General features: G+C 39.9%; 1 protein-coding gene across 1 annotated transcript; it reads right to left on the bottom strand.

Annotated features, from left to right (window-relative positions):
• On the bottom strand, positions 1-27,968 carry LOC124719653 (putative sodium-dependent multivitamin transporter). The gene is made up of 6 exons (XM_047244866.1): positions 27,798-27,968; positions 24,324-24,548; positions 20,406-20,557; positions 13,312-13,507; positions 7,833-8,000; positions 1-731 (listed from the first exon to the last, which is right to left on the bottom strand). Exons 1-5 carry the CDS (start codon positions 27,966-27,968, stop codon positions 7,872-7,874), a joined length of 873 nt encoding a protein of 290 aa, XP_047100822.1. The 3' UTR covers positions 1-731; positions 7,833-7,871.
• Between the last annotated feature and the right edge of the window lie 23 nt (positions 27,969-27,991).

Raw genomic sequence — 27,991 nt, 5'->3', positions numbered from 1 at the left:
TTTTAACCTTAAAAAAATTTACTTTGGCAAGGAACCCATAAACACAAGACAAGACAGATTCTTCTAAAGTGCAACGTGCTCTAGAAAAATAATTACAGTGCAGCAAATATGATGGAAAACGTACATGTGCAAATTTTTTGATTGGTTTGTATCTGTGACCTTTTATAGGCAACTAGTTTTATTTTGGAGGCATCTTTTCTATGCCATTCAACAATATTATTCAGCCATTTTTACACCATCCAATGCCTCCTCCCTTCTGTAGTATTGTTCTTCATCACACGATTATTGATTTCCTGGTCAGAACTTTTTCCAATATTGTAATAATTATTGTCATACTTTTGCTCACAGTTTACCAGGTAAGCAATTGCCCATATTTAATAAGTCCACTGAAATGTTACATTTGTGAAAGTTTCTACACTGCACAGCATTGCATCACCAGTTAACTTTAGCAACATTTTTCTGCCTCATATAATCTCTCCCACTCTCTTTGGCTGCTTCTGTCGAAGCTTCATGCACCTATAAAACTGATTTTGCAGTGCTTCATTATTTGCAGCAATTCAGCTGAACAGAAGAGAACTGAGAATAAAAAGCACAGCTATTACAAACTGAGGAATACTGAGTGTTTACAATTTTTTCCTTTTTTACAAAACTAGAAAATAAATGGACAAAGTTGTTGCAGCCTCTGTAGAGAAGGCTGGAATGTCTCAGGTTGGGAACCCACAGATCAGCACCTGCAACACAGTAACAGGGAAAACAAACAGTCACACATACTGGATTTCAAACATTCAGTTTACATGGTTGTGGGAAACATACAAGCTGTGTAAAGGGAAATTAAAGAAACCTTTGGAAAAGCTCAGAGGGCAAACTCATATTTAGCAAAGAAAGGAAGGCTGAAATGTGGAAGAAATATACAGAGGCAGTAGATGAACATGATATGGGAGATATGACATTGTGAGAAGAGTCTGACAGAGCATTCAAAGATGTAAGTGAAAACAAGGTACTTGGAAATAGATGAAATTCCCCCAGAAATACTGAGCTCCTTGGAAGAGTCAGCCATGACAAAACTATGCTGCCTGGTGTTCAAGACATATGATACAGGTGAAATACCCACAAACATAAAGAAAAATTTTATAACTGCTATTTCAAAAAAGGCAAGTGACAGGTTTGAAGGCAAATGACAGGTGTGATAATACTGAACCATAAGTTTAATAATTCATGACTGCAAACTACTGGCAAATTATTTATAGAAGAATGGAAAGAATCATACAAGCCAAATTGGAGGAGAATATTCTCTTTGAAGTTGCTAAGACAGCAGGAATAAAATTCAGGATGCAAAAGCTTACAGTCAGTAAAGAAACCAGAGTATAGTTATAGGAATTAAAAGGTGTGAGAGGAATGAGTCAGGGTTGCAGCAAACCAGACTGCAGTTACAAGAACTGAAGGACACAAAAGGAATGAGACCAGGTTGTAGCCTATCTCCCAAGTCACTCAGTTTGTACATTGAGCAACAGAAAACGAAACCCGACAATTTTGGACAGGGAATTAAAATTTAGGGAGCAGACAAAAAATTGAAGTTTATTGATAACATCATAATTGTCTCAGAGACAGCAAAGGACTAGGAGAATCAGACGAATGGAGTGGATAATGCCTTCAGAAGAGGCTACAAGGTGAACACCAACAAAAGTAAAGCAAGGCTAGTGCAATGTAGCCTAATTAAAAAAGGAGGGGTCAGGAATATTTTATTAGGAAATGAGACACTGAAAGCTACAGATGAGTTTTGCTATTTGGGCAGCAAAATAACCAAAGCAGACACGATGTCAAATGTAAATAGGATGATAAGTTTTCCCAAAAAAGAGAAATTTATTAACATCAAATACAAATTTAAGTGTTACGTCAGTCTGTTCTGAAAGTATCTCCCTTAAGTTCCACCCTGTATAGAAGTTTAATGTCAATGATATCGACTTCAGGGAAGAGACATGGTGCTATAGGAGAATTCTGAAGATTAGATGGATAGACTGGAAAACCAAATTATGGAAAAACCAAATTATGGAAAAAAAGAAAATTTATGGCACAACGTGACAGAAAGAGCAGTTTGATTGTGAGGCCTTAATCCTGAGGCAGCAATGAATTGTTGGAGGGGAGAATCTGCAGGGGAGGGAGGGAGAAATGGTAGAGCTTTGCTGCAGAAATAAGGCTGATACAAACCTAATCTCAATCTCTTTTACCATGAGAAAGCATGTTGCATATTTTATACTATTTTCATTATGTTCAGTCATGTATAACTGAAACTCATATCTACATCTACATCCATATTCTTCAATCCACTGTGAGGTGGACGGCAGAGGATACATAACATTGTACCAGTTATTAAACTTTCTTCCTGTTCCATTGATGTATGGAGTCCAGGAAGATTGATTGAATGCCTCTGTGCACGCAGTAATTATTCTAATCTTATCCTCACAGTCCCTGTGTGAGTTATGCATTTGGGATTGTAATATATCCCTAGAGTAATCATTTAAAGCTGGTTCTCGAAACTCTGTCAGTAGACATTCTGGGGATACTTTACACAGATCTTTGAGAGTCTTCCAGTTCAGGTCCTTTAGTATCTCTCTGACAATCTTCCACGGATTAAACAAACCTGTGATTATTCAAGCTGCCCTGCTCTGTATACAAGGTGACAACTACTGAACTATATGAAAAAAAGTTAAATTAATTACAAATTATGGCATGCATACACTTTATTCAACATGTAAATGTCACTACAGATATTTGGGTTTAGGTTATGACACGTTTGATATGTCTGCCAACATTGGCGATGATGTGACGCAGATGAATAGCAAAATTGTACATGATTTGCTGAATTGTCTGAACTTTGATGCTGTTGATGACCTCCGAAATGGCATTTTCCAGCTCGGCAATGGTTTTGGGGTTATTGTGTACACCTTGTCTTTAATATAGCCCCACAAAAAGCAGTCACATGTTTTCAGATCCAGAGAACCTGAATGAGAGGAATGAGGCCCATGCCAGTGGCCTATGGGTACTCCAGAGCCAGAATGGGGTCCCCAAAGTGCTCCTCCAGGGCATCAAACACTCTCCTGCTTCCATGAGGTTAAGCTCTGTCTTGCATGAACCACCTCCTGACAAAATAGGGATCATTTTAGATAATGGGGACAAAATCGTTTTACAAAACATTCACATACTGTTAGGTAGTTACTGTGTCAGCAAGAGATACGGCACCGATTATTCCACGACTGGGCATTGCACACCAAACAGACACCCACTGAAGGTGAAGAGACTTCTCGATAATGAAATGCAGATTCTCAGTCCTCCCAAATGCACCAATTTTGCTTATTGACGGCCTCATCTAAATGAAAATGCGCTTTTCCGTTAAACCGAACAATATTCAGATTGAAGTCCTGTTTGTCAGTTCTGTGGATAATAGTGCTGGTGAAACACAACCACTGTTCCATACCCTTGGGGCTTAATGGCTGACGGGTTTGAATTTTGTATGGGAAGAGACGCATGTTTCAACAACAATTCTCTCCGGTTGGTTCCCACCTGTTGTGCAGCTCATCTGATCAATTTCCTGTGGCCGGTTTGAAACACAACACACGTATCCTCGATGTTTTCAGCCTTTTTCGATGACCGATATTGCCGGCACTGTCTTCACGACACTACCCATTCTCTCAAATTTGCGAATCAAATTCTTGATTGTTAGCACACTTGGACTAGTTGTCTTCAGCTTGAACTCGGTTGCAAATTTCCTTCGGACCACAGCTGGGGTGGTATTGCTCGTATGGTAGGACTTTACAAGTGCTATACACTCAGGCACGCTGTACTGTGACATTTTCATGTGCAAATGGTGAAAGACCTGTGTGTATCCACATACTAATTCCCATCATGCTCTGCAGCCAACCATGTAATTTGAACATCCTAATGCAAGCCATTCAGAAGTTCCAATGATTTTATTTCATATAGTTCAATAGCTGTCAGAATGTATGTTCAATATCTCCTGTTAGTCCTGTCTGGTATGGGTCCCACACATGAGCAGTATTCTTGAACCAGCCACACAAGTGATTTGTAGGCTATCTCCTGTGTAGACTGAATGCATTTCAACAGTATTTTACCAATGAATCAAAGTCTAACAGCTGTTTTACCCACAAATGAGCCTGTATGAACATTCCATTACATATCCCTACAAATCGTTACAACCAGGTATTTGTATGAGCTGGCCAATCTGAACTGTGGCTCATTGATATTATAGTAATAGGATAATGAGTTTTTTCATTTTGTCGAGTGCAAAATTTTACATTTTTGAACATGTAGAGAAAATTGCCAATCTCTGCATCACACTGAAATCTTATTAAGATCTAACTGAATATTTATCCCACTTTGTTTCAGATAGTACTTCATTATAGATAACTGCATCATCTGCAAAAATCCTGATTTTACTATTAATATTGTCTGCAAGGTCATTAACATACAACAAGAACAGCGAGGGTCCAACACACTTCCTTGTGGCACAGCCAAAATTACTTCTGCATCTGACAACAACTCCCCATCCGAGATAGCATGCTGTGTCCTTCTTACCAAAAAGTCCTCAATCCAGTCACAAATTTCACTTGATACCTCATATGATCATACTTTTGACAATAAGCAAAGCTGCAGTACTAAGTCAAATGCTTTTCAAAAATCAAGAAATATCACTTCCACCTGGTTTCCTTGATCCAAAGCTTTCAATATGTCATGTGAGAAAAATGAAAGTTTGGTTTGAAAACCATGCTGTCTGGCGTTGAGGAGGTCATTCTATTCAATGTACATCATTTTGTTTGAGCTCAGAATATGTTCTAAGATTCTACAACAAATTGATGTGAAGGATATTAGATGACATTTTTGTGGATCACTTCTACTACCTTTCTTGTAGATAGGTGTGACCTATAACTTTTTCCATGAATTGGACACAGTTTTTTGTTTGAGGGATCTACAATAGATTATACTTAGAAGATGGGCTGACTCAGCCAAATTCAGTATAGAATCTGACAGGGATACCATCGGGCCTGGAGCTTTGATCAGCTTTAACAATCTCAGCCATTTCTTAACACCACTGGCACCAATACTTCTTTCATTCATCTTTTCAGTGGTACAAGGACTGAATTGGAGCAATTCTCCTGGGTTTTACTTTGCAAAGGAAATTTGAAAATGTAGTTAAGCATTTCAGCTTTTGCTCTGCTACCCTCAATTTCAGTTCCTGTCTCATTCACTAGGGCTGGACGCTAACTTTGTGCATTAACAGCCTTTACACAGGAACAGAATCTCTTTGGTTTTTGTGAAATGTCATTTTCACAATATTCTGCTATGGTAGTCACTGAAGGCATCACTAGTTGATATCTTGACAGCCAAATGCATTTCATTCAGTATCTATCTATAGCCCTACTATTTGTTTTGCACCTATTATGCAGTAATCTTTGTTTGTTTAGAAGTTTCTTTGCGGTGACTGTATATCAGAGAGTTTCCCTAATGGCAGTAAATAGACAACCATGACATAATTTACTTTTAGATATGCACTGTGAAGTGTTGGATGAAAGTTCAGCCTATTCCCCTGGCATGTTTCACTCAGACTAGCATTTCTTCTTAAAATTCAAAGTTGCTCTTGTTCATCAGCATTTTTCACCTAACACAGAAACAACTCCAGCTGTGGAAGAGAACCCTTCCAATGGTACACTACAAAGATGAAATTTCACTGGATGAAATATGTTAATGTTAAAGAAGATTATGTTGAAAAACATTCTGGAAACATAAATGCACGTTTTTCAGTATGAGGCAGAGAACTTTCGAGACCTCCCTCCTACCTCCACTGATTTCATCTCTACTGATTACACTTATTACACATTTCAGTTAATTCTGAAGTTCATTATGAAGTGCACAGCAGAAGACACAGCCCACTCTACCACATATTTACATTTCATCCTGCTCCATTACCTCATACAATTCTGTCTGTATTATGTCTGAAATACAAAGTCTTATTTGTGAGGTAAGGGAGATCGTTACACACAGAGAAATAATCCATTTTAAAAATGACATTCCTATAGCGTGACTATATCAAAACTATGGAAATGCTGCAAAGGCATTATTTCAGTGGATAAAAAGTGATATTATTGGTTTGTCCAATGCATGATATCTGTATGTAATTACTGATGCAAGGGGATGGGAGATTGTCACCCCCAAGGAAGTTGCATCACAGGAATGCCATTTTTGAAAATGCAGTGAATGGAAAGAGTAATGACTCAAGAAATAAACTCTGGAATTTTGGTGTATGGAGTTATTACTCCTTCTATGAAAGCAGGCAACAAATGTTCATTATATTGAGGTATTAAGTGGTGTGATTCATTACCATTTGGAAAGCAAGTATTCATTTATTTGCATACCATTTATATAGTCACCCCCAAGGAAGTTGCATCACAGGAATGCCATTTTTGAAAATGCAGTGAATGGAAAGAGTAATGACTCAAGAAATAAACTCTGGAATTTTGGTGTATGGAGTTATTACTCCTTCTATGAAAGCAGGCAACAAATGTTCATTATATTGAGGTATTAAGTGGTGTGATTCATTACCATTTGGAAAGCAAGTATTCATTTATTTGCATACCATTTATATATATATATATATATATATATATATATATATATGGTTATAATAGAGGGAAACATTCCACGTAGGAAATATATATCTAAAAACAAAGATGATGTGACTTACCAATGAAAGTGCTGGCAGGTCGACAGACACACAAACAAACACAAACATACACACAAAATTCTAGCTTTCGCAACCAACGGTTGCCTCGTCAGGAAAGAGGGAAGGAGAGGGAAAGATGAAAGGATTTGGGTTTTAAGGGAGAGGGTAAGGAGTCATTCCAATCCCGGGAGCGGAAAGACTTACCTTAGGGGGAAAAAAGGACGGGTATACACTCGCACACACACACATATCCATCCACACATATACAGACACTGTGTCTGTATATGTGTGGATGGATATGTGTGTGTGTGCGAGTGTATACCCGTCCTTTTTTCCCCCTAAGGTAAGTCTTTCCGCTCCCGGGATTGGAATGACTCCTTACCCTCTCCCTTAAAACCCAAATCCTTTCATCTTTCCCTCTCCTTCCCTCTTTCCTGACGAGGCAACCGTTGGTTGCGAAAGCTAGAATTTTGTGTGTATGTTTGTGTTTGTTTGTGTGTCTGTCGACCTGCCAGCACTTATATATATATATATATATATTTCTTTTCACACATTTTGTAATTCTTCCATGAGGTCTTCCATGAGATCCTATAGCTCTGATATTTTGCTTTCATGGACTTTTACATGCTTGTAGTATTGTGATTCTTCACTGAATAACTGTCTATTAAAGTTGGAAGTCTGCTGCTTGCTTTAGAAAATATGTTGCTCTGACATCCACAAATCCACAAAAATATTTATATAATATGGCACCAGGTGGTGGTGATGAAAGGACTAATGCACATATAGCTGAGCACGACCTCACAAATTAAGTTCTGACACAGGTAAACAAGAAAAATTATCCAGTCAGTATACTCTGTGACCTTGCTACAGTCTGTGACATCATGCCTTCTACAAATGGCATCTAACCTTCAGAATAGAAAGTAGAGGGTCACACTGGTGCACTTAGACACAAGAACGAAACAAACTTGACAATTGTATAACATCAAATGTGGGTCCCATAAGTGACAGTACCAGGTCTGTTGTTTATCTTGGGTCACATTATGATGATCACTCAAGTACAGGGAACAAAAATTCATGGTCACATGTCATGTGGATTCACCTTTCAGCTCACAGCAGTCCCCACTGTACTCTGTCGACATCACATTGGGGCGACGTGGTGGCCATCTATGCCATTGAGCGGCTCCTCCTGGGTTTTGGTGTCTGCAGCTGGTCCCACACCATTGGACAGGTCACCTACCACACGTGTCAGCTGCAGCGAGTTGGAGCCCTGCACACAGATATATACTGGCTGTACCCACTGACTGTACTAGAGACAAATATGAAAAACTTTAAACTGTCAATATTTTATGGAACTTTTCCAAGGCCTTCAGATGCACAGATCATTTAATTCTACAAGAGAAACTATAAAATGTTGCATTGTGAATAGAGTCTTGTCTCAAGGACAGAAAACAGACCACATTAACAAATTGTAATACAGGAATAAAACCAAATTCACAGTGAGAAAAACACTAAGTATGGAGATCCACAAGGTTCAGTATTTGGCCCACTACTGTTTTGACCTAAATAAAACGTGATATATTGTTGAGCAATATTGCTGAGCGTTTTGGTATGAGAAATCCATGCTATCCAGTGGCTTGTTACAGAATAACTGCATCTAGTTTGACACTTTACACAAATTTTTTTCATATCTGGATTGGGCTGTGCACTAAGCTTTTATTTGATTCAGCTGCTATATTCGCAACCTAATTGTTAAATATTGTATATTGTACTGTCATGGTAAGCTATTTGGACGTCACTTATAACTCCCTGCAACTGACTTTACGAGAATATAATGATTTCAAAGCAATCTAATAAACAGGACATTGAACTTACAGAGACACAGAACTACACTGTCCACTGGTTGTAGCTTTTCTGATCTGGTATGAAGATATTATGATATGGTTTGCCATCCATGTGAGAATATTTCATTATAGCATCACTGTATTGTTCCTTCCACTGCATTCAGTGAACCTTCACACTAGATGTATTGGCCAACTCGATCCATACTACTCTGCACCACTGTTAACATACAGCTAACACTGCCAGAAAAGAAACCTGAGAAAGTACTGAGCTGTTTGAAAATCCAGCTTGAGGGCAAGGACTAAAATGGACATTATTGACGTTGGCAGCAAGAATTGTGAGCAAATTGAACAAATTTGTTTCCAAACAAGACACACAGTGCATAATGTAAATGTTGGGTTGCAAATGTCTATGATATGCAGACATTTGCAGCACAACCACATCACAATACCTTCACAGCCAGAAAAGCTACACCCAGGCCTATCACTGAAGCCTGTTTGTGTACAGTGTAGTTTTGCCTTTCTTTAAGGTTACAGTTCTGTTAGTTTGGTTACTCTGAAATCTTCTTCTTCTTCTTCTTCTTCTTCTACTTCTACTACTACTACTACTACTACTACATAAGTCAGTTGCTGGAAGTTATAAGTGAACTTTAAGTAACTTTCAACAATAAGTACAATGTAGAGTAGTTAACAGTAACTTTCTGAATATAGTGGGTAAGTTAAATAAAAACTTAGTTTCTCCAGGGAATTATCTAATTCTCTTAGGAAATGGCTTTCAAAGACTGCTATCTGAAATACACCTCTATGATACTGGAAAGGTGGAGATTCAGTCACTGAGTAAATAAGTGAAGACTAAGAACTCTCAGGTACATGATGGATTATCTAGCGGAATACTAAAGCAATGTGCTGCCTATGTTGGTCCAGTACATGGCCAAATTTGTAATTCTTCTTTTAGGAATGTTTAGTTTCCTGAATGATTAAAGAACTCAACAGTGAAACCACTTTATAAAAAAAAAAGAGAGAAAAGGATAATGGAGACAAATTCACATTTCAGTGCCAATGGCTTTTCAGAAGGAGTTTAAAAAAATTAATAAGTAGCAATAATATTTTGTCTAATTCAAGTAATTGTGCAACTGAGAATTTGCAGAAGTGACTTTATACTGGCTGACAAACCCAGTGACTGTACATGGTTGTGCACGAACTGACCTCTGCTCTGTAGCAGCAGCTATTTACAGATGCATATAAATCTGTCTTTACAGAACAATAAATTATGTATAAGATTTTTGAAAACATCGTCAGTGATCTTAAAAGTAGTTAAAATCAAGACTCTTTTAAATTTTAATTTTAATAAACTATGCAGTTGTTGAATTTCAACAGTAACATAAAAGACAGAAAAGTAGAGAAAACATATATACATTAAGCAATTAAGTTATTTTGATTAACAACTAGCTGGATGCACAAAAAACAGCACATGTAGCTGGTTCTAGTTTTATGAGCAAAATTTTAAGCGTGTACTAGGATTGTGTGGAAGAAAACATTGAGATTTGAGGGGTCTCACTAAAATCCATCATCCTGGTGCTGTAGGGAACAGAACACCATGTTATAGTAAAAGTAGCTTCTTTTCCACATTTTCAAAGGTCTAAACGAAAAAATTTTACTGTGCAATCAAGTTTTGAACACAAGCACAACTGTTCAGAAGAGGAAAGTTTACACTTTTATCACAAATGCAATGTAGAATGAAATGAGTCAGTTCTTAATTGCAAAAGCCAGAGAATCTGAAATCTGTTCAATACTGCCCCACCTACCACAAATGAAAAGAAAGTTTCAGGTAAACCCTAGGTATTTTTTGACATAGACTCCAAATCTGCGATGAAATCAAGATTTCCATTTGAAAATAAAAAATTGACCACTGCATGGTGGGAATGGAAGTTAGTGGGTAGCACATATATATGTCCCCTTTGAAAACATTAACTTTTTATCTGGAACATTTTTTTCATACAATTCACACTTTTTGGAGCTATTTAGTTGTTCTATGCCAAAACAAACACCCTACCCATTATATACAGGGTGTTTAAATGTAGTGCCATATATTCCTACACGAGTTAGTATTGGTGAATAATAGAAGGAAAGTACTTATTTTGATATGTCCAAAAATCAATACCTGTTATAATATGAGCTGTTGAAAATCCACAGTTCACAGACTGTATTTTATTTACAGATGAGGCAGAATTCACAAGAGATGCCATAGTAAATTATTACACTATGCATGTATGGACCAATGCAATACTTGAGCAATCACAGTGATAAGGCATCAGGATCACTTCAGAATGAATGTACGGGTGGGAATTGTCAGTGAAAGGCTCTTAGGGTCATAGACTTTACCAAACAGTTAAACAGGTGCCACATATCTGAGTTTTCTGTACAATAAATTATTAGCGCTAATGGAGAACATTACCATTACAGAATGATGACTGTTTTATGCATGACAGGTCACCCAATTTTCTACAGATTGTGTAACAGTATCTCACTGCAATGTTCATGGGTAATGGATTGACTGGGGAGGTCCAGTACCACGGTCCCCTCATTGACCAAATCTGAATCCATTGGATTTCTGGCTCTGGGGATATTTAACAACATTGATGTATGCCCAACCCATCAACAATGTCCAGATGTTGCAGTAGCACGTGACCAATGCACAAAACACAATCCAAATGGTGCTCCGTATATCTGAAAGAATGCCGATTCACTGTGAAGTAGCACTGAAGGATACATCAGAATGCATGGTAAGCGCATGCCTGTAGCATATACTTCTATGTAACACACATATGGGAATGAGAGGACACATTGAGCCATATCTCAACAGATACTGGTTTCCGGACACATCTTTTATTCCATTTTTGACCAATATTAGCTCCTATAGGTATATGTAACAATTTTCTATAATACCCTGTATATGTGATGGATGACATCACAGTAACTGGAGGAACTGTACCTCACTACATTCTGCCATGTCTAAATATAATATGTCAGGCTTTTACTTTCTTCCCATTTTATTATCAGTTTCTTGGTAGTTCTCCTTTTACCTTTAGTTGCCTTGTTTGCAGGAATATTGAGCTTTTTGGTCACCCCGACACCGCTATATGCGATCCAACATGACACACGGCATTTCCAGTAAGCTCAATCTCTCTGGTGAGCGAGACGACCATTGACAAATGGTCGGCATATATAGGGGAGCCATTCGTCTGACTCTCAGCGTCCATTTAGTCACAGACCATGTTGTGTAGCTACATCATAGAAGCTGAGTTGTCACATCGGCCCCAGTGGGGTCACAGCAGAATGGCTCATGTGACTTTTTTTAAAACTAAGTGCCAAGATTAGTCTCTTGAGAGCCATTTAGGCCACTAGACTAAATAGATTCTGCAGTCGAGAAAGACACTTTATAATTTAATAATAAAACTAAATAAATTAAGTTTAATAATAAAGTTAAGGACAAAAGAGATAAAGCTAGTGTTCTTTATCCCACAGAATCTTGGTCAAACACATGTAAATAAATAGTATGTGGCCTGTGAAAAGTACGACACTGCTGGTATATATCGCATCAGTTGTGACAATTGTCCTGCCAGGTATGTGTGGCAGACTGGCAGAGGGTCTGCTATTACGTTTCGAGAACACGATAGTCTGAGAAATTTGAGGTCTACTTTAAGTAGCCACTTATGTGATTCTGGCCACTCCATAACAGGTGTAGTCAATAATTTAAAGGTCTTACACAGAGAAGTGAAGGATTAGATCTTTAAAGGAAGAGATTGAAATTATGTGGAGTCTAAAGCTATACCCCAAACACATCCTTAACAATCAGCTGGAGTTAGGACGTTACAATATACTGTCTAACTTTGATTACCTTTCAAAGATGTAGTGTCATATTTGCTTGGTTATTGATCCTGGGCTTGTTGTTACATGTTCTTACATCTGGTCTATTTGGTTTTACAATTTTTTTGCCGACATATTTTATAATTTATATGATTATGCTGTGTAACAGAGGCCTCAAACATTTCCAAGATATTTTGATTGAATAAAAATGTTTGTAGCTTTCCCTGCTATGTGCACGGTGATGCTAGTGCCCTCCATGATACACATGAACACACTGGCACACTGAGCAGGGTAAGCACTGCTGTCTGCAGCTTCCCATTATGAAGTGAGGATTCATAACCAGGGGCGTTCAATGTATCTAGCTGGGGCTTTTACTTTTCTTGTTTTGTTATTTTGCTCTTTTCACTGTAGGTAGGTGCACATTTAATATTTCAGTTTTCAACCTGTCAATTTGAATTACGACATCCCGCTTGTTGTGGGTAACAGTACTTTACTTTGAGATGTCGTCCCCCACTCCTTTTTGTATCAGGGGTTAAACATTTCACTGATGTGTATTTCATATTGGTTGTCATCAGCATAGGTTATTAGGATAGCTATCTGTTTATCATAATGTTCATTGTACATTTCCTATCTTGTACACCTGAAGATGTGATTTTAAATCACGAAAGTTTTTGTGTTCCCATAATAGTTCATATACAAGTGAAAGAGGTTTATTTCAGAAACACTTCATAATTAACTCCACCACTAAAACAGCTTTTAATTCAACAGTAAATGTGTCTCCAAACAGATTATATCTGAAATTGACTGCCTAATCACTTGTCAGGGCATCGCTCAGCTGGAGACAGTGCTGCCACTGTTACCACTGCCACTCACCCTGTGCCCTCTCCTCGCGAGCAGCGCCCTCCGGACTGGCGGCACGAAGAGGTCGGGGTCTGGCGGCGGCACGCTGCGGTCCCCCCCGCAGGTGACGCCCGCCACCCACGATGCGACGGCGCCCACGACGAGTGTCAGCAGGGATCCCAGCACGACAACCCACAGGTACGACACGCGGTACAGGTAGAAGTACTCGCTGCAATGTGGGGGATAATACGTATTGTACATACGTGTAACATGTGGATCCCAGGAGTGGGGTGAGTGTGACATCACGATATAACTGCCGATGTTGTTGTTGTGGTCTTCAGTCCAGAGACTGGTTTGATGCAGCTCTCCGTGCTACTCTAACCTGTGCAAGCTTCTTCATCTCCCAGTACCTACTGCAACCTACATCCTTCTGAATCTGTTTAGTGTATTCATCTCTTGGTCTCCCTCTACGATTTTTACCCTCCACGCTGCCCTCCAATACTAAATTGGTGATCCCTTGATGCCTCAGAACATGTCCTACCAACCGATCCCTTCTTCTAGTCAAGTTGTGCCACAAACTCCTCTTCTCCCCAATTCTGTTCAATAGCTCCTCATTAGTTATGTGATCTACCCATTTAATCTTGAGCATTCTTCTGTAGCACCACATTTTGAAAACTTCTATTCTCTTCTTGTCTAAACTACTTATCATCCACATTTCACTTCCATACATTTCTACACTCCATACAAATACTTTCAGAAACGACTTCCTGACACTTAAATCTATACTCAATGTTAACAAATTTCTCTTCTTCAAAAACGCTTTTCTTGCCATTGCCAGTCTACATTTTATATCCTCTCTACTTTGACCATTGTGAGTTATTTTGTGCCCCAAATAGCAAAACTCATTTACTACTTTAAGCATCTCATTTTTTAATATAATTCCCTCAGCATCACCCAATTTAATTCGAGTACATTCCATTATCCTCGTTTTGCTTTTGTTGATGTTCATCTTATATCATCCTTTTCAGACACTGTCCATTCCGTTCAGCTGCTCTTCCAGGTCCTTAGCTGTCTCTGACAGAATTACAATGTCATCGGCAAACCACAAAGTTCTTATTTCTCCTCCATGGATTTTAATTCCTACTCCAAATTTTTCTTTTACTTCCTTTACTGCTAGCTCAATATACAGATTGAATAACATTGGGCATAGGCTACAACCCTGTCACAGTCCCTTCACAACCACTGCTTCCCTTTCATGCCCCTTAAGTCTTATAACTGCAATCTGGTTTCTGTACAAATTGTAAATAGCCTATCTCTCCCTGTATTTTACTCCTGCCACCTTCAGAATTTGAAAGAGAGTATTCCAATCAACTTTGTCAAACACAGGCTTGCCTTTCCTTAATCTATTCTCTAAGATAAGTCATAGGGTCAGTATAGCCTCACGTGTTCCAACATTTCTACTGCCAATACGGAATTTTAATTGAACGCTACTCTTTCCGTTTACTAAACTACCCCATACACTGTGCATTTTTTCATACTTCCATCCTTTTATTCTCAGGTGATGCTTCATTCCACTATTATGAGCCACATTTGAATGTTTTCTGCATATTCTTTACTGATTTTATGTTAATCTCATTTTATGGGACATTGTATTTCATTAATAGTTGCTTGTAGGTGGAAGGTACACAGTGTTTCAATAGCTTTTCAATAAATTATTAGGAACAGTATAAATGTATTGAAGTACTCATATATGCAGAAATGTTAAGAATAATCAAGAAGTTAGAATTGATTAGAATGAAAGCAGTTGCTGACGTGTGTGAATATTACCAGACTATCAGTTTAGTAAGTCATGGTTGTAAAATACTAAAACAAATTCTTTACAGAAGAATGGAAGAACTGGTAGAAGCTGACCTGGTGGAAAGTTTGTATAGATTCTGGAGAAATGCAGCAAAATATGAGGCAATAGTGATCCTACAACTTATCTTAGAAGATACATTAAGGAAAGGCAACCCTACATTTACAGTATTTGTAGACTTAAGAAAGCTTTTGAGAGCCTTGACTGGAATGCTCTCTTTTAAATCCTGAAGGTAGTAGGGGTAAAATACAGGGAGCAAGAGGCTATTTACACCATGTGGAAGTTATAACAGTTGAGGGAACAGAGGAAAGCAGTCATTGAGTGAGTAAGGCAGGATTGTAGGCCTATCACTAATGTTATTCAATCTGTACATTGAGCAAGAAGAAAAGGAAACCTAAGACATATTTGGAGTAGGCATTAAAGTTCAAGGAGAAGAAATAAAACTTCTGAGGTCTGTCAATGACAGTGTAATTCCCTCAGAGGCAGCAAAGGCCTTGGAAGTGCAGTTGAAAATTATGGACAGTGTCTTGAGAGGAGGATATAAGATAAACATCAACTAAAGCAAAACAAGGATAATTGGATATAGTTTAATTAAACCAAGTTATGCTATGGGGATTAAATTAGGAAATGACACACTTGAAACAGTAGACGAGTTTTGTTATTTGGGCATCAAAATAACTTAGGATGACTGAAGTAGAGAGGACATAAAATTTAGACTGGCAATGGCAAGTAAGGCGTTTCTGAAGAAGAGAAATTATGTTAAAATTGAGTATCAATTTAAGCTTTAGGAAGTCACTTCTGAAGCTATTTTTATCAGTGTATGTAGCCATGTTCGGAAGATAGAGTTCACACATGAAGAGACTAGAAGCCTCTGAAATGGGGTGCTATAGAAGAGTGTTGTAAATTTAATGCCTAGATTGTGTAACTAATGAGGAGGTACTAAATACAGTTGGGGGGCACAACCACACTAGAGGAAGGAATCGGTTGATAGGAGACATTCTGAGATACCAGGTGATCAATTCTGTACTGGAGGGAAGTGGGGGTGGGAGGGAAGGGGCTGTAAAAATCATACAGGGAGACCAAGACATGAACAGAGTAAGCAGATTCAGTAGGATGTACGTTGCAGTAGTTACTCAGAGATGGATAGTCTTGCACAGGCTAGAGTAGCATGGAGAGCTGCATTAAACCAGTCTCTGGACTGAAGGCCACAACAACAGCAATAACAAATAATAATAATAATAATAATAATAATAAATAACAAAATATATGTTCACATTTTGTGCATGTCCAGATGTGCAATGGGAACATGTGGTGATAAACACTGGAACCAATCCTTATATCGTTTAGTGTAATAGTATCGGTGCTCTTTTTACACACTCGTGATCTACAGCCTTAACTAAGACAGGTAGTGCAAAGCTGATCTTCACTAATTTTCTCTTTTAGTTCCAGGTGAGAACCAAGGAAGGCAGGTTGTGGTGTTGACACTGCATTATCTGTGGCTAACATTATCCCAGGCTGAAGTTATCGCTGAACTGTTACTCGATATTTTATTAAAAAGATTTATGAATATAAGTCCTATATGCTATGGAAGGTAGAAAGTGTACGAGATGTGGCAGTAGCTGCTCCATGCCTGCTCTGGTGACTTTTGGCACCCACTGTCCACAACCTCCTCACTGCCCCACTACTACTGCAGGCCGACACCACCGTGGACAGTGAAGCTCTTGACACTGTGCTTCCAGGTGATCAGCTGAGTTGTGAAATGCACGTTCCTGTATGATATTTCAACAACAGACACAGTCGTCACCTTTGGGAGCTGCTAGCTGGGTCACTATGCACACTTGCTGCCTGGCCTACAACCGGACCGAAACACTGTCTACGTCGCACAGTTATTCGTAGCTGAGACTGATTCCTAGTGCCAGTTACACACTGTGATCCTCTTTTGTTTTTCAGAGACCGCACTGATATTCCGTGAAATGCAAATGCCTTCAGTGTTTACCACCCCTGGTGGGCAAGGTGCCCAGCCTTATTTAAACTGCTATCTCCATTCCAGTTTACTAAACTTTTTGGACTTCTTTGTATTGCTAGAATCCTTAATTACAGCGTCCCAGAAACTTTGTGTTTACACGAGGACACTGGCCTCAGAGCATTTCAGCTTGAGATTATATCAGAGGCACTGCTCAGCAACAACTGATTTGCCAAGCTGTTTTAGTTGGGTGTGCCAGTGAACCTGTTCTCAATTGTTCTACTAGTCTGCCCGATGTAAGATATGCTACATACACTTGACCTTCTGAGAAGCACATCACATCTCTAATATTGCAAGCCACATTGCTTATCTTTGTTGACGTGAGTGAAAGACTGTGGATGCCATTTTCCATACAGGCGTACTAATTTCAGTAGATATTGAGTAATTATTTGTATGTAACCTCCCCCCCCCCCCCACCCCCCTGTATCTCAGGAGTTGATTACAAAGCCCACTCAGTGTACCAATCCAACTGACCTCTATTTCAATACACTACTTGTAGATGATATAATTCTGCAGCAGTGCTCTCATGATATGACACTACACGAGGAAGGCTTTGCTGGAATGCCCATAGTTCGTAATAATGGCACAGTACAATGAGCCTACACCTGTGTAGTTCTGGAGTACATCGGATAGTGATTCAGCGGGAACTAATGTATAAAGTAATATATCTTTTGTTATTATAATATTTTGTAACAATAGCAAAGTGTATTTCCTTAGTTTTAATTTATTGATTTATTTTGGTGTTTGGGGACCCATGTTTCTTATGTCACATTTAACTATATTCCTTTATTTCTGAAAGCCTATGCCTTTGTATTTTGAGTTTCCAGGATGAAATACTGATAACCATATGTGAAAAATTATGTTCCCATTTATCAATTATCAGCAGAGAATTTTGGTCTTATGAATATTTAAAACTGTTAAAACCCCATTTTAAATTTATTGCATCTAACACTAATTGATTATTCAAGCTTAACAAAACTTCAATTACTATTTGATTAAAGTATTATACACATTCCATTTGTGAACAAATACCGATATGAGTGATACTGTACAATCCATCTTATATCTTTGGTTTATGTTTCTCTAACTGGAGGTAGTTGGCAGTGAGCTGTGGAGAAAGGAACCCGTTTTGTAACTGTGTTGATGATCAGACATGTGGAGGCAAAACTGCAACTTCTTTCCATTGCACCCATGTGAAACACATTGTTTATGTGTGAACAAATCTGAAAAACTGAAATTTATTATTTTATTTATTTCTTTATTTTTTTTTAAGAATTTTATTTTATACCTGATTAGATAATTCTGAGAACATGACAGAAATGCATTTTTGACTATTTTATTGCATGAATGAATTGTGCTAGTATACTGAGACCAAGAAGGAGAAGGATATATTGTTCTGAAACGTTTTCAAGATCCAAACACCCTTTTGGTAAAATCATACCCCATTTTTTTCCAGACAGCAAGCAAGAACAACAAGTACAACAATGTACTTAAGATGAGTGTTATTCTTAACTATTTATTGTTCACTATGTTAATGAAATATTTCTAGCGCCTGAGCCCTGCAATTTCTTTTAGTCAACTCTACATATCGTGTCCACAGACAGACGTGTGACTTTTTATTGCAACAATTATTCAAACATATTTTAATCATACAGCAGGACACGGTGGCTTTAGAAGACCCACTACATACCAGCTAGCAAAATATCTGGAACACCAAGAGAATGTGTATTTCAGAAAAAATTGTGTCATCTCAGTAAAACAAACATGTGAAGCAGTGCAGCAGGAGCTAGGAGTCAAACTCGGCTATAAATAGTGGTGTGATACAAATTTTAACATCATTCTTTACAAAAAGATATCTCCAAGTCAAAAACAAAGTCATATTCTATGAGAACATGGGAACATGTCTTTCAGCACCCATGTAAGGAACTATAATCTGGGAACTTCCCTCCATTACTCAACAAAATAGACCAATTAGTACAAAATAAGTCATTAGGTGGAATCCTTGGGAATCTCTCTGCACCCCCCCCCCCCTTCCCTTCCAAATTGGGGCATCTTTACATGCTCACTGTGCACTCAGAACTGTGGGGAGCGACATGATGCGCAATCGACAGGTGTATTACAGACACTGTCCTACAGATCTGTGCAAAACTTCATCAGGCTTCCACTGTGGTTTCCTTTTTTGCAACTGATTGGACTTTACTTTCTAAACAGCCCTCGTATGACTTTCTTTAAAAAAAAAAAGGTAAATCCAGTGTGGAATGTAATAACATTATGAGAAAGATAATTGCAGTCTCTGGCTACTGAGACCTGACTTGGTTTGTGGCCTCATCAGACAGAGACTGCTGTCATCTATGAGTGAGCCCCATTTGCATGTCTATGTGTGTGTGTGTGTGTGTGTGTGTGTGTGTGTGTGTGTGTGTGTGTGTGTGAAAGGGGGGGGGGGGGGGGGAAGCGCGCCCAATGAGGTCTTGTTGGCCAAACACTCATTTTCTGGTGCCTGTCTGCAACTCGGTTGGATGGTTGGTTTGGGGAAGGAGACCAGACAGCGTGGTCATTGGTCTCATCGGATTAGGGAAGGATGGGGAAGGAAGTCGGCCGTGCCCTTTCAGAGGAACCATCCCGGCATTTGCCTGGAGTGATTTAGGGAAATCACGGAAAACCTAAATCAGGATGGCCAGACGCGGGATTGAACCGTCGTCCTCCCGAATGCGAGTCCAGTGTCTAACCACTGTGCCACCTCGCTCGGTCTGCAACTCAGTATATCTGCTATATGGTGAGTAGCAACTATCCTTTTCATAATACTGTTACTAAGAAATGAGATCTATGAAGAAGAATCCAGACCCCAAAACAGGTTCTATGTGCTATTAAAAATTACATATCAATAAGCAAAGTTTTTCCTCTGTAGCATGGAACCCATGAGGTGTGGAACTAACAACTTATGACTCAAACCTTCCCCCAAGGGGATCAAAAGAATGTGTGCCTTCAAGGTTATAAACTAAATATTTTAATGTCATGCAGGTGATAGCAAAGGTGATATAATGTGCGAAAAAAGGGAAAAAAATTGAATTTTGTGAGAGTCCAGGTAGCAGGTACACTTAACAATACATCTCACGTCAACTGAAGAAGATGACTGCGTCAGTCGTTGAAGTATCGTGTGGAATAATGGAACTGACAACTCTGCTGAGCACCCAAAAGTACAGTGTTAATTTATGACGCTGCGGAAATGTTTGAGGAGATGCTGCGGCCAACCTTGGGTCCTGGGTGGGCGGCGGCGGTGTGGCCGTTATGTTGAAGTCGCAGCCATCCGTCCTCGTGGGCAGCCTTACTGCGTCCGGCCGGGGGACGCCGAAGCCGACCCACATGGAGAAGGCGAGCCCTGTGGCAAGGCCCGTTATGGCTCCCTGCAACACCGTCACGTAGCAGTAGGCCTCAGTGGGAAGAGGTGATGAAAAGTAGTCAAAAGAGTCTGCAGGCATCTGAGAAAAGTTCACGTCGCTCTTTCAGTTGACGGTGAGCAGAAAGAACTGAAGGATGAGAAAGCCTCGTGGGCATCTGTAGATATTTATGCAATCTGGGCAAGACTAATACTGCCATTTCTGATACCAAAGTATTTGGGAAATTCGTGTCGATTGTTAAGAAAAGTAACGAGGAAAAATGTCACTGATTACTACCCTTAAAAGTGAAGCAACGGGAAACGAACTTAACCATGCAGTGGGTTCACCATTTTTCGTAACACAAGCTGGCATACGGTATACTTTGTACACTTGTAAAGAGTAGTGGTCTTTATGATACCGAGATTAAGATGTGTGAGCAAAATCATTGTTTAATCTTAGTTTGATTACACAACCGTATAATAAACTTACATACCCTTGCTAAAGCATTGCTTAACTAAACTATAATGAAATAAACTTTCATTACGTCGATCTGTTGCCAAGGATAGGTGTTACTTCTCGGTAATGACCCATGGTATACAGCTGCATCAGACCCCAACCAACCAATTATTTGATTACTAATTAACTCGTAGAGAACAGCTTCATTAGGGGGTTTTGCTGCTAGCTCACCATCTGTGTCACTTTCGTGCGTGACCCATGAATTTTTTTTGTTTCCTAACACGCTGTTTATTTTATGTTACTGCTAATCACTTGGACATATGTCAATCACCAACCTAGCTGATGCAAAAACGAAGGAATTGGTATAGCCCCACAACTGTGAAACAACAATGGAATAGTGCAAAACAGTGTCATTTGTGTTGGCGGACTTTTTACTGATTGCTGCCGCTTAATGATGTTGGCAAAGATACGGACATTCTATAGTTCACAAAGCTGACCATCAACTGAGCTGTGTGTTAATAAATGTGAAGAGAAACGAACACATTGTTCCACAGTGTTGGGATATCATTTAATAACAGTGCACCACATTCAACTATCAAGCAGCAGAAGGTGCAGATGTTTATGTGCAAGTTCGGTAAGCTAAAACTGTTATATGACATATACTGAGCTGTTACAATTCTCGCAATGTCTGTCTCAGTTTCACGGATGGCTGCCGTCAGGTCAGTAAGTTGACCTTAACACTGGAATAGCAGTCTTGCATGGCTAAAACTGGTGTCTCATGCGTCAATTCCTTTACAGATACAAAGCGAGCTGGTGCATTGGTTAGCACGCTGGACTCCTACCTGGGAGGGCCACAGTTCAAATCTGTGTCTCGTCATCCACATTTAGGTTTTCCATGATTTCTCAAAATGAATCCAGCCAAACTCCAGGATGATGCCTTTGGAAGGGCATAGCAAATTTTTTTCCACATCCTTGAACATCCTGAGCTTCTGCTCCGTCTATTGATCTCAATGTTGACTGGATTAAATACTAATGTTTCCTTCCTTTCTTTCTTTCTTCCTTCCTTCCCTTCACACATGTATTGCATATTCTCAGGACCCTCCCAAGTCCTGGTTTTTCAGAACTTTTGCTACAACTGGTTTCGAGATTTCATTTTATAATCATTCTTAGTATTATCTTCGGACAGGTGATATGAAAGCCTACACAAGCTATCATCCATTTTTTAACTGAGTGCTATCAGGTTCCCTCCTTTTATAATACCTTTTATCTTTCATTTATTCACACTTAAGGATCTATCAGAGTACTGCTCATCCTAATTGACAATTATTTTATAGACCGATCTAAAGCAAAAGGGCTAATCATTGCAGTTGGCACTATGGCACTATCAGTTCCTTTCTCAGGGAACAGAGATGGATAGATTGGGGAATGTTAGAAGGAGGGGTAGCTCACCTGGACACCAGAATGAAAAGGAGCCACTGATTGTGACAATGAGGGCAGAGAGGATGAAGGAGGGAAAGGGAAACTTTTCTGAAAAAGAGAAATACCTTAATTTCTAACACATATTTAAGTAAGTTTTTTCTGGAAGAATTTGTTTGGAATGTGTCATTATATGGAAGTTAGACAAAAACAATAAACACTACAGACAAAAAGAAAATAGAACGTTTTCAAAATGGGTGCTACAGAAGAATGCTAAGAGACATGTGGGTTGTTTGGATAATTACGGAAGAGATACCAAATCAAAATGGAGAGAAAATAATTGTGGCACACCTGAAAAAAGATCAGATGAGTGGTACACATCTGGAGGCATCAAAGAATCATCAGTTTGGTAACGGACGGTAAGTATGGGGGACAGAAATTGCAGAGGGAGACCGAGGCTCAAACACAGCAAGCAGGTTCAAGTGATGAAGGTTGCAGTCATTAAGCAGCTTAGACATGACGTGTTTGGGGAGAGCTGTATGTAACCAGTTTGTTGGTGATGTTCAGTATGTAATGGAACAGCTCAATAGTATCAGTGAAGTATGTGATAGACTCCTAATTTCCTTTATGGTACAACAAGATATCTTCCACAATTTTTTTGGATTACAACATTAAAAAATTAGTGTAACATTCACACACAAACTAACAAAAATTTATATAAGGAAAAATATTTTCACACAAATAATGTAATTTTAAAACTGTCATGCATATTTTGTGCATTCATGTAACTAGAAACATTCTCCCCCTCCTCCTCCTCACCATCACCACAATTACTACTACTGTTGGCATTAATATTGGATACTGAACTGGCTCTGAGCACTATGGGACTTAACATCTATGGTCATCAGTCCCCTAGAACTTACAACTACTTAAACTAACTAACCTAAGGACAGCACACAACACCCAGCCACCACGAGGCAGAGAAAATCCCTGACCCCGCCGGGAATCGAACCCGGGAACCCGGGTGTGGGAAGCGAGAACGCTACCGCACGACCACGAGATGCGGGCTGATACTGAACTACAAAAATTAAAAATTAATTATAAATGAAATATGCAAGAAGTTGCTTATATTTACGATGTGATTGAAACTTACAGCAAGCAATATCTTTGGATGTTTTGGACCCACTGACCCTTGGCGAGCAGCACCAGTTACAGTCTGACATGTTTTGGAAGTAAGTTTCCGTGTAGCATAAAGGCAAGGTGCATTGTGTTGTACAGGATGCGACAATTCAGATAGGGATTGTGAGGGTAAGGTTAGAATAATTACTGCATGAACAGAGGCATTCAAAAATCATTCTTCCTGCAGTCCGTACGTGAATGCAATGGGAAGAAATCCTAATAACTGGTACAGTGGGACATACCATCTGTTACGCACTTCACAGTGATGTGTATGGTAGAAATATAGATGTAAATTATCAGTAAAGATTGAATGAAATGTGGAGAAAAGAAGTAACCTGCCTGTTACAGATCCTTTAATATAGTACACACAACGAAACTTGAACCCTAAAATCTCTTCCGCATCTGTAGATGCCTTGTGCAAGCCACAACAAACCCTGATAATGAATTAACACTGAATGGCAGATAAAACAAAATCATTTATTTCAACACTGACAGAAAAACAGGTCTCATGTCGTCTCTTGTATGTACTTCTGGGAACACTGAGGGGTAATGGTACAAACAGATCACTGTGGGAGTTTGTCAGGTTTGCTATGTCTCATCTGCTTTACTTCAGTTATTTCATCACAGTGCCAATAACAATAGATAAGAGAGTTCACTACCGGTATACCTCGGCATCCCAGTTCTACACACCAGACCTCTCTAGCAGAGTCTCTGGCGAGGCAGCAGGACGAGGAGTACGTACCGGCTCGTTGGCGTGGGGCAGGAACATGCCGAGCGAGAAGAAGCCGAGCACGGGTCCGCCGACGGCGCCGAATATCGTGAGGCTGGCCTGCAGCACGCCACCGAGGAACTGCGCCATGAAAGCCAGTCCCAGAAACAGCAGTCCGAACACCAGTGCCAGCAGCTTCCCCACAAGCGGCGACCGCGACTCCCCCAGCGGGTGGCCCCGGTACCGCACGTACAGTGGCTGCCGAACACCGCAAAACTGCGTCACCGTTTCGTCACGAATGGCAATCGCACAGCTGGCTAGCGACCACGTACGCAGAGCCCCTGCACTAACACGGGAACCGATACCTGTCTCCGCAATGTTCCGGCGGTGGTCTCTCGGCAGTCTGCTCACGGTATCGTGACAGTAATCCGTGTTTACACCGATAGGCCAAAATTGTGAGGCCGCTGCCTATTGCCAGATTCAGTGCAGCCTGGTGCACTGTAGGTATCTGATGTGAGAACAAGTGGCTACGAGCACTGTGGAAACTGCACAGCTCATTGGATTTTGCCGTACTACCGTCATTAGCATCTACAGACAGTGGTCGAAGGGTGGTGGAATCTAAAGTCGGTGACAAGGTGTTTAATGTCTGTGCCAGTTAACAGAGTGTGGAGGTCGGTGGCTTGCCTGCTCTGTGAAGAAGCACGGATGGCAGTCTCAGCGATATCTGAACGAATTCACCATAAGCGGCGAGAACTAGCGGAAACTAGCAGTAAGCTCTTACATCTCCATTTATACATCAGTAACATAATGCAGTGTTATGACTGGAAGGTGGACTGTCTATGGTTCAGGACCATGGACCTCAGTGCAGAAATGGCAACTAATAGGCAAAAGAGGAAATTCGATGGCCTACAGAAAGGCAGAGGTGAAACATCAGTCGCTGGCAACTCTCGAACTGTGATTAACATGTCTGGGAGAGAATTAACAAAAGAGGAACATTCAGTTCTGTCGAAAGGAGGCAACTTTCCAGTCACGCCACTAAAGGTTCCTACGGAGGACATTATAGCGAATGTGGAGGCAGGGATCCGTTTGTTACCATCGCACTCCGCGGATGAAATCGGGACTGAAACAGCCAGAATATTACGCCAAGCGAAACCATCTACCAGCAATTTGTCTCAATCGGAAAGGAGGGCACTGAGGGAGATCAATGCGCGTAAGAGCATTATTGTACTTGCAGCTGATAAAGGAAATACTACGGTTTTGCTGAACACCGAAGATTATCACAAGAAGATTAGTGACCTTTTGGATCCCACTATGTACAAAAAGCTTCAGAAGGATCCTACAACCAAAATATTGAGAAATACCAATCAACTGGTGAAACAATCTTCTCTTTCTTTGGATGATAAAAAACAACTCTGCAAAACGAAGCTTATCCACAAAGACTTTTTGGACTCCCAAAGGTGCATAAACCACAGGTCCCGTTGAGACCAATTGTGAGTGCCATAGGATCTCCGACACAAGAGGTGGCCAGATATCTCACCTGCTTGCTGCAACCACACATCGGCAGAACGGACAGTTACATTAACAACTCGGCGCATTTTATTGAAAAACTGAGGGAGATTAACATCAGCCCAAGTGATATTCTTGTGAGCTTCGATGTAGTGTTTACCATTGTGCCTGTAAACGAAGCTATTTCATATATAGCAGATATTTTTACGACTGACATAGTGGCTTTATTTAAACACTGCCTGACGACAACTTATTTCCAGTATAACTAGTTTTACGAACAGATCGACAGGGTGGCTAAGGGAAGCCCTCCCAGCCCAGCTGTTGCCAATTTATTTATGGAGATCTTCGAACAGCCAACGCTGCAGACTGCCAGTAAAAAGCGTGCTAAATGGTACCGCTATGTTGATGACACATTTGTAGTGTGGATTCATGGTGAAGAAGAGTTGGATGTCTTCTTGGTGCACCTGAACAGCATTAATCCGAAGATACAGTTTACGATGGAGAAAAAGAGCAATGGTCAACTCAATTTCCTGGATGTGTCGGTAATTAAACGGGTGGATGGGATGCTGGGCCACAAAGTATATAGAAAGAACACTCACACGGATTGATACCTTCACAAGGAATCTAACCATCATCCTAGGCAAAAAAGAGGTGTCATTAAAACCTTGGTGGCCAGAGCCAACAAAATCAGCTATGTCCAGAGCAACAATGGTCACCTACTGGAAAAGTTTTCCTACCATTTATTAATAAGGTTACGGACTGTGTCGGGAAAGTTCTGGCCAAGTATGGGATCGAAACAATCTTCAGACCCACCAAGAAGATTAAGGAATATTTAAGAACTGCAAAAGACGCCCGACATCCCCTAGCAACACCTGGGGTATACAAAATTCCATGCAGTTGTGGACAAGTATATATTGGAACAACGAAAAGAAGTGTAAATACACGCTTAGCTGAACATAAAAGAAACTGTCGCTTAGGACACATCAAAAAATCGGCCGTAGCTGAGCATGTTTTTCGAGATGGGAATCATGAAATTAAATTTAATGAGACAAGTGTTCTAGCACGAACATCCCATTATCATGCGCGCTACTACTTATAATGATTATAATGTGAAAGTATGATTAATGAAGCATCAAATGTATGTAAACGTGTCAAATGAGCTAGAAGAGAGATTGCATAATCAATGAAAAAGATATTTATTTATTCAGGTCTAACATTAAAAACCTCTAAAATGACAGGCATCATCAATTTAATTACAGCTACCATGCTCTTAAGCAGAGAGAATGATAAAATATTTTGTACATTTTTAGTTTAGTCAGCACAATAGACACACATTCATACTTGTTTACTTTTGCAGAATTATGTTATGCTTTTCCTTTTTAACAAGAAGAAACAAGAAAGCTTGTACTTATTGGCTCCGTTCTCACCTGATAGAAGCATGTAATGGATTTATCATCATTCTCACATCCCCAGCTGGACCTGTAAGAGCTTTGGCAACTATCTACTTATCATATTTCTTTTTGTGTCGCATTTGTTGTGTGGATCACTTGGCTCCCAGAAGCATATATGATACATATAGTGCTGTATCACCAACATTACTTGGTTTTTTTTCCAGACCACTCCATCACTCACTCCAATTCAACCAGTGGAACAAGTGAGAGTGTAAGTAACTGTGAACCAAATGTAATCAAAGGCTGTTCGCTTACGTACCATTTACAAAAGACAGAACATTTCTTGGCAGATGCTCATTCTCCTGTATCTTCTCCTGCGCAAACCAGGCTCCAGACAACAAAAATGATCTACAATTCAAAACAAATAAGAAAGTAGGCCCATCCAGTTAATGCATTTAAAAACAAACACACACACACACACACACACACACACACACACACACACATGTGCACAAACACCATACATCAACTGTTTTCAATACAGGGACATATGACATCCATCCACCCATAGCCCACATATTCCTCTCATCACAGCTGCAGTAGGCCTCACCTTAAAGTAATCCTCCAATGTGACGGCAGCCAGCGACTTGACGGCCGACGAGACGGTGCTCAGGGAACCACTGAAGATGCCAGCGATGAAGAGGCCCGGCAAGCCCGGCATGCCGCTCATTGTGTCCACCACATACAACGGCATCAGCTGCAAATGAAGTGCTCCTGTCATTCCGAGGGTAGCTGCATTACATC

This window comes from Schistocerca piceifrons, chromosome 11, assembly GCF_021461385.2.
Source record: "Schistocerca piceifrons isolate TAMUIC-IGC-003096 chromosome 11, iqSchPice1.1, whole genome shotgun sequence".
Classification (NCBI taxonomy): domain Eukaryota; kingdom Metazoa; phylum Arthropoda; class Insecta; order Orthoptera; family Acrididae; genus Schistocerca; species Schistocerca piceifrons.
The sequence above is the reverse complement of the archived record's forward strand: the minus strand, read 5'-3'. Positions and strand labels throughout refer to the sequence as shown.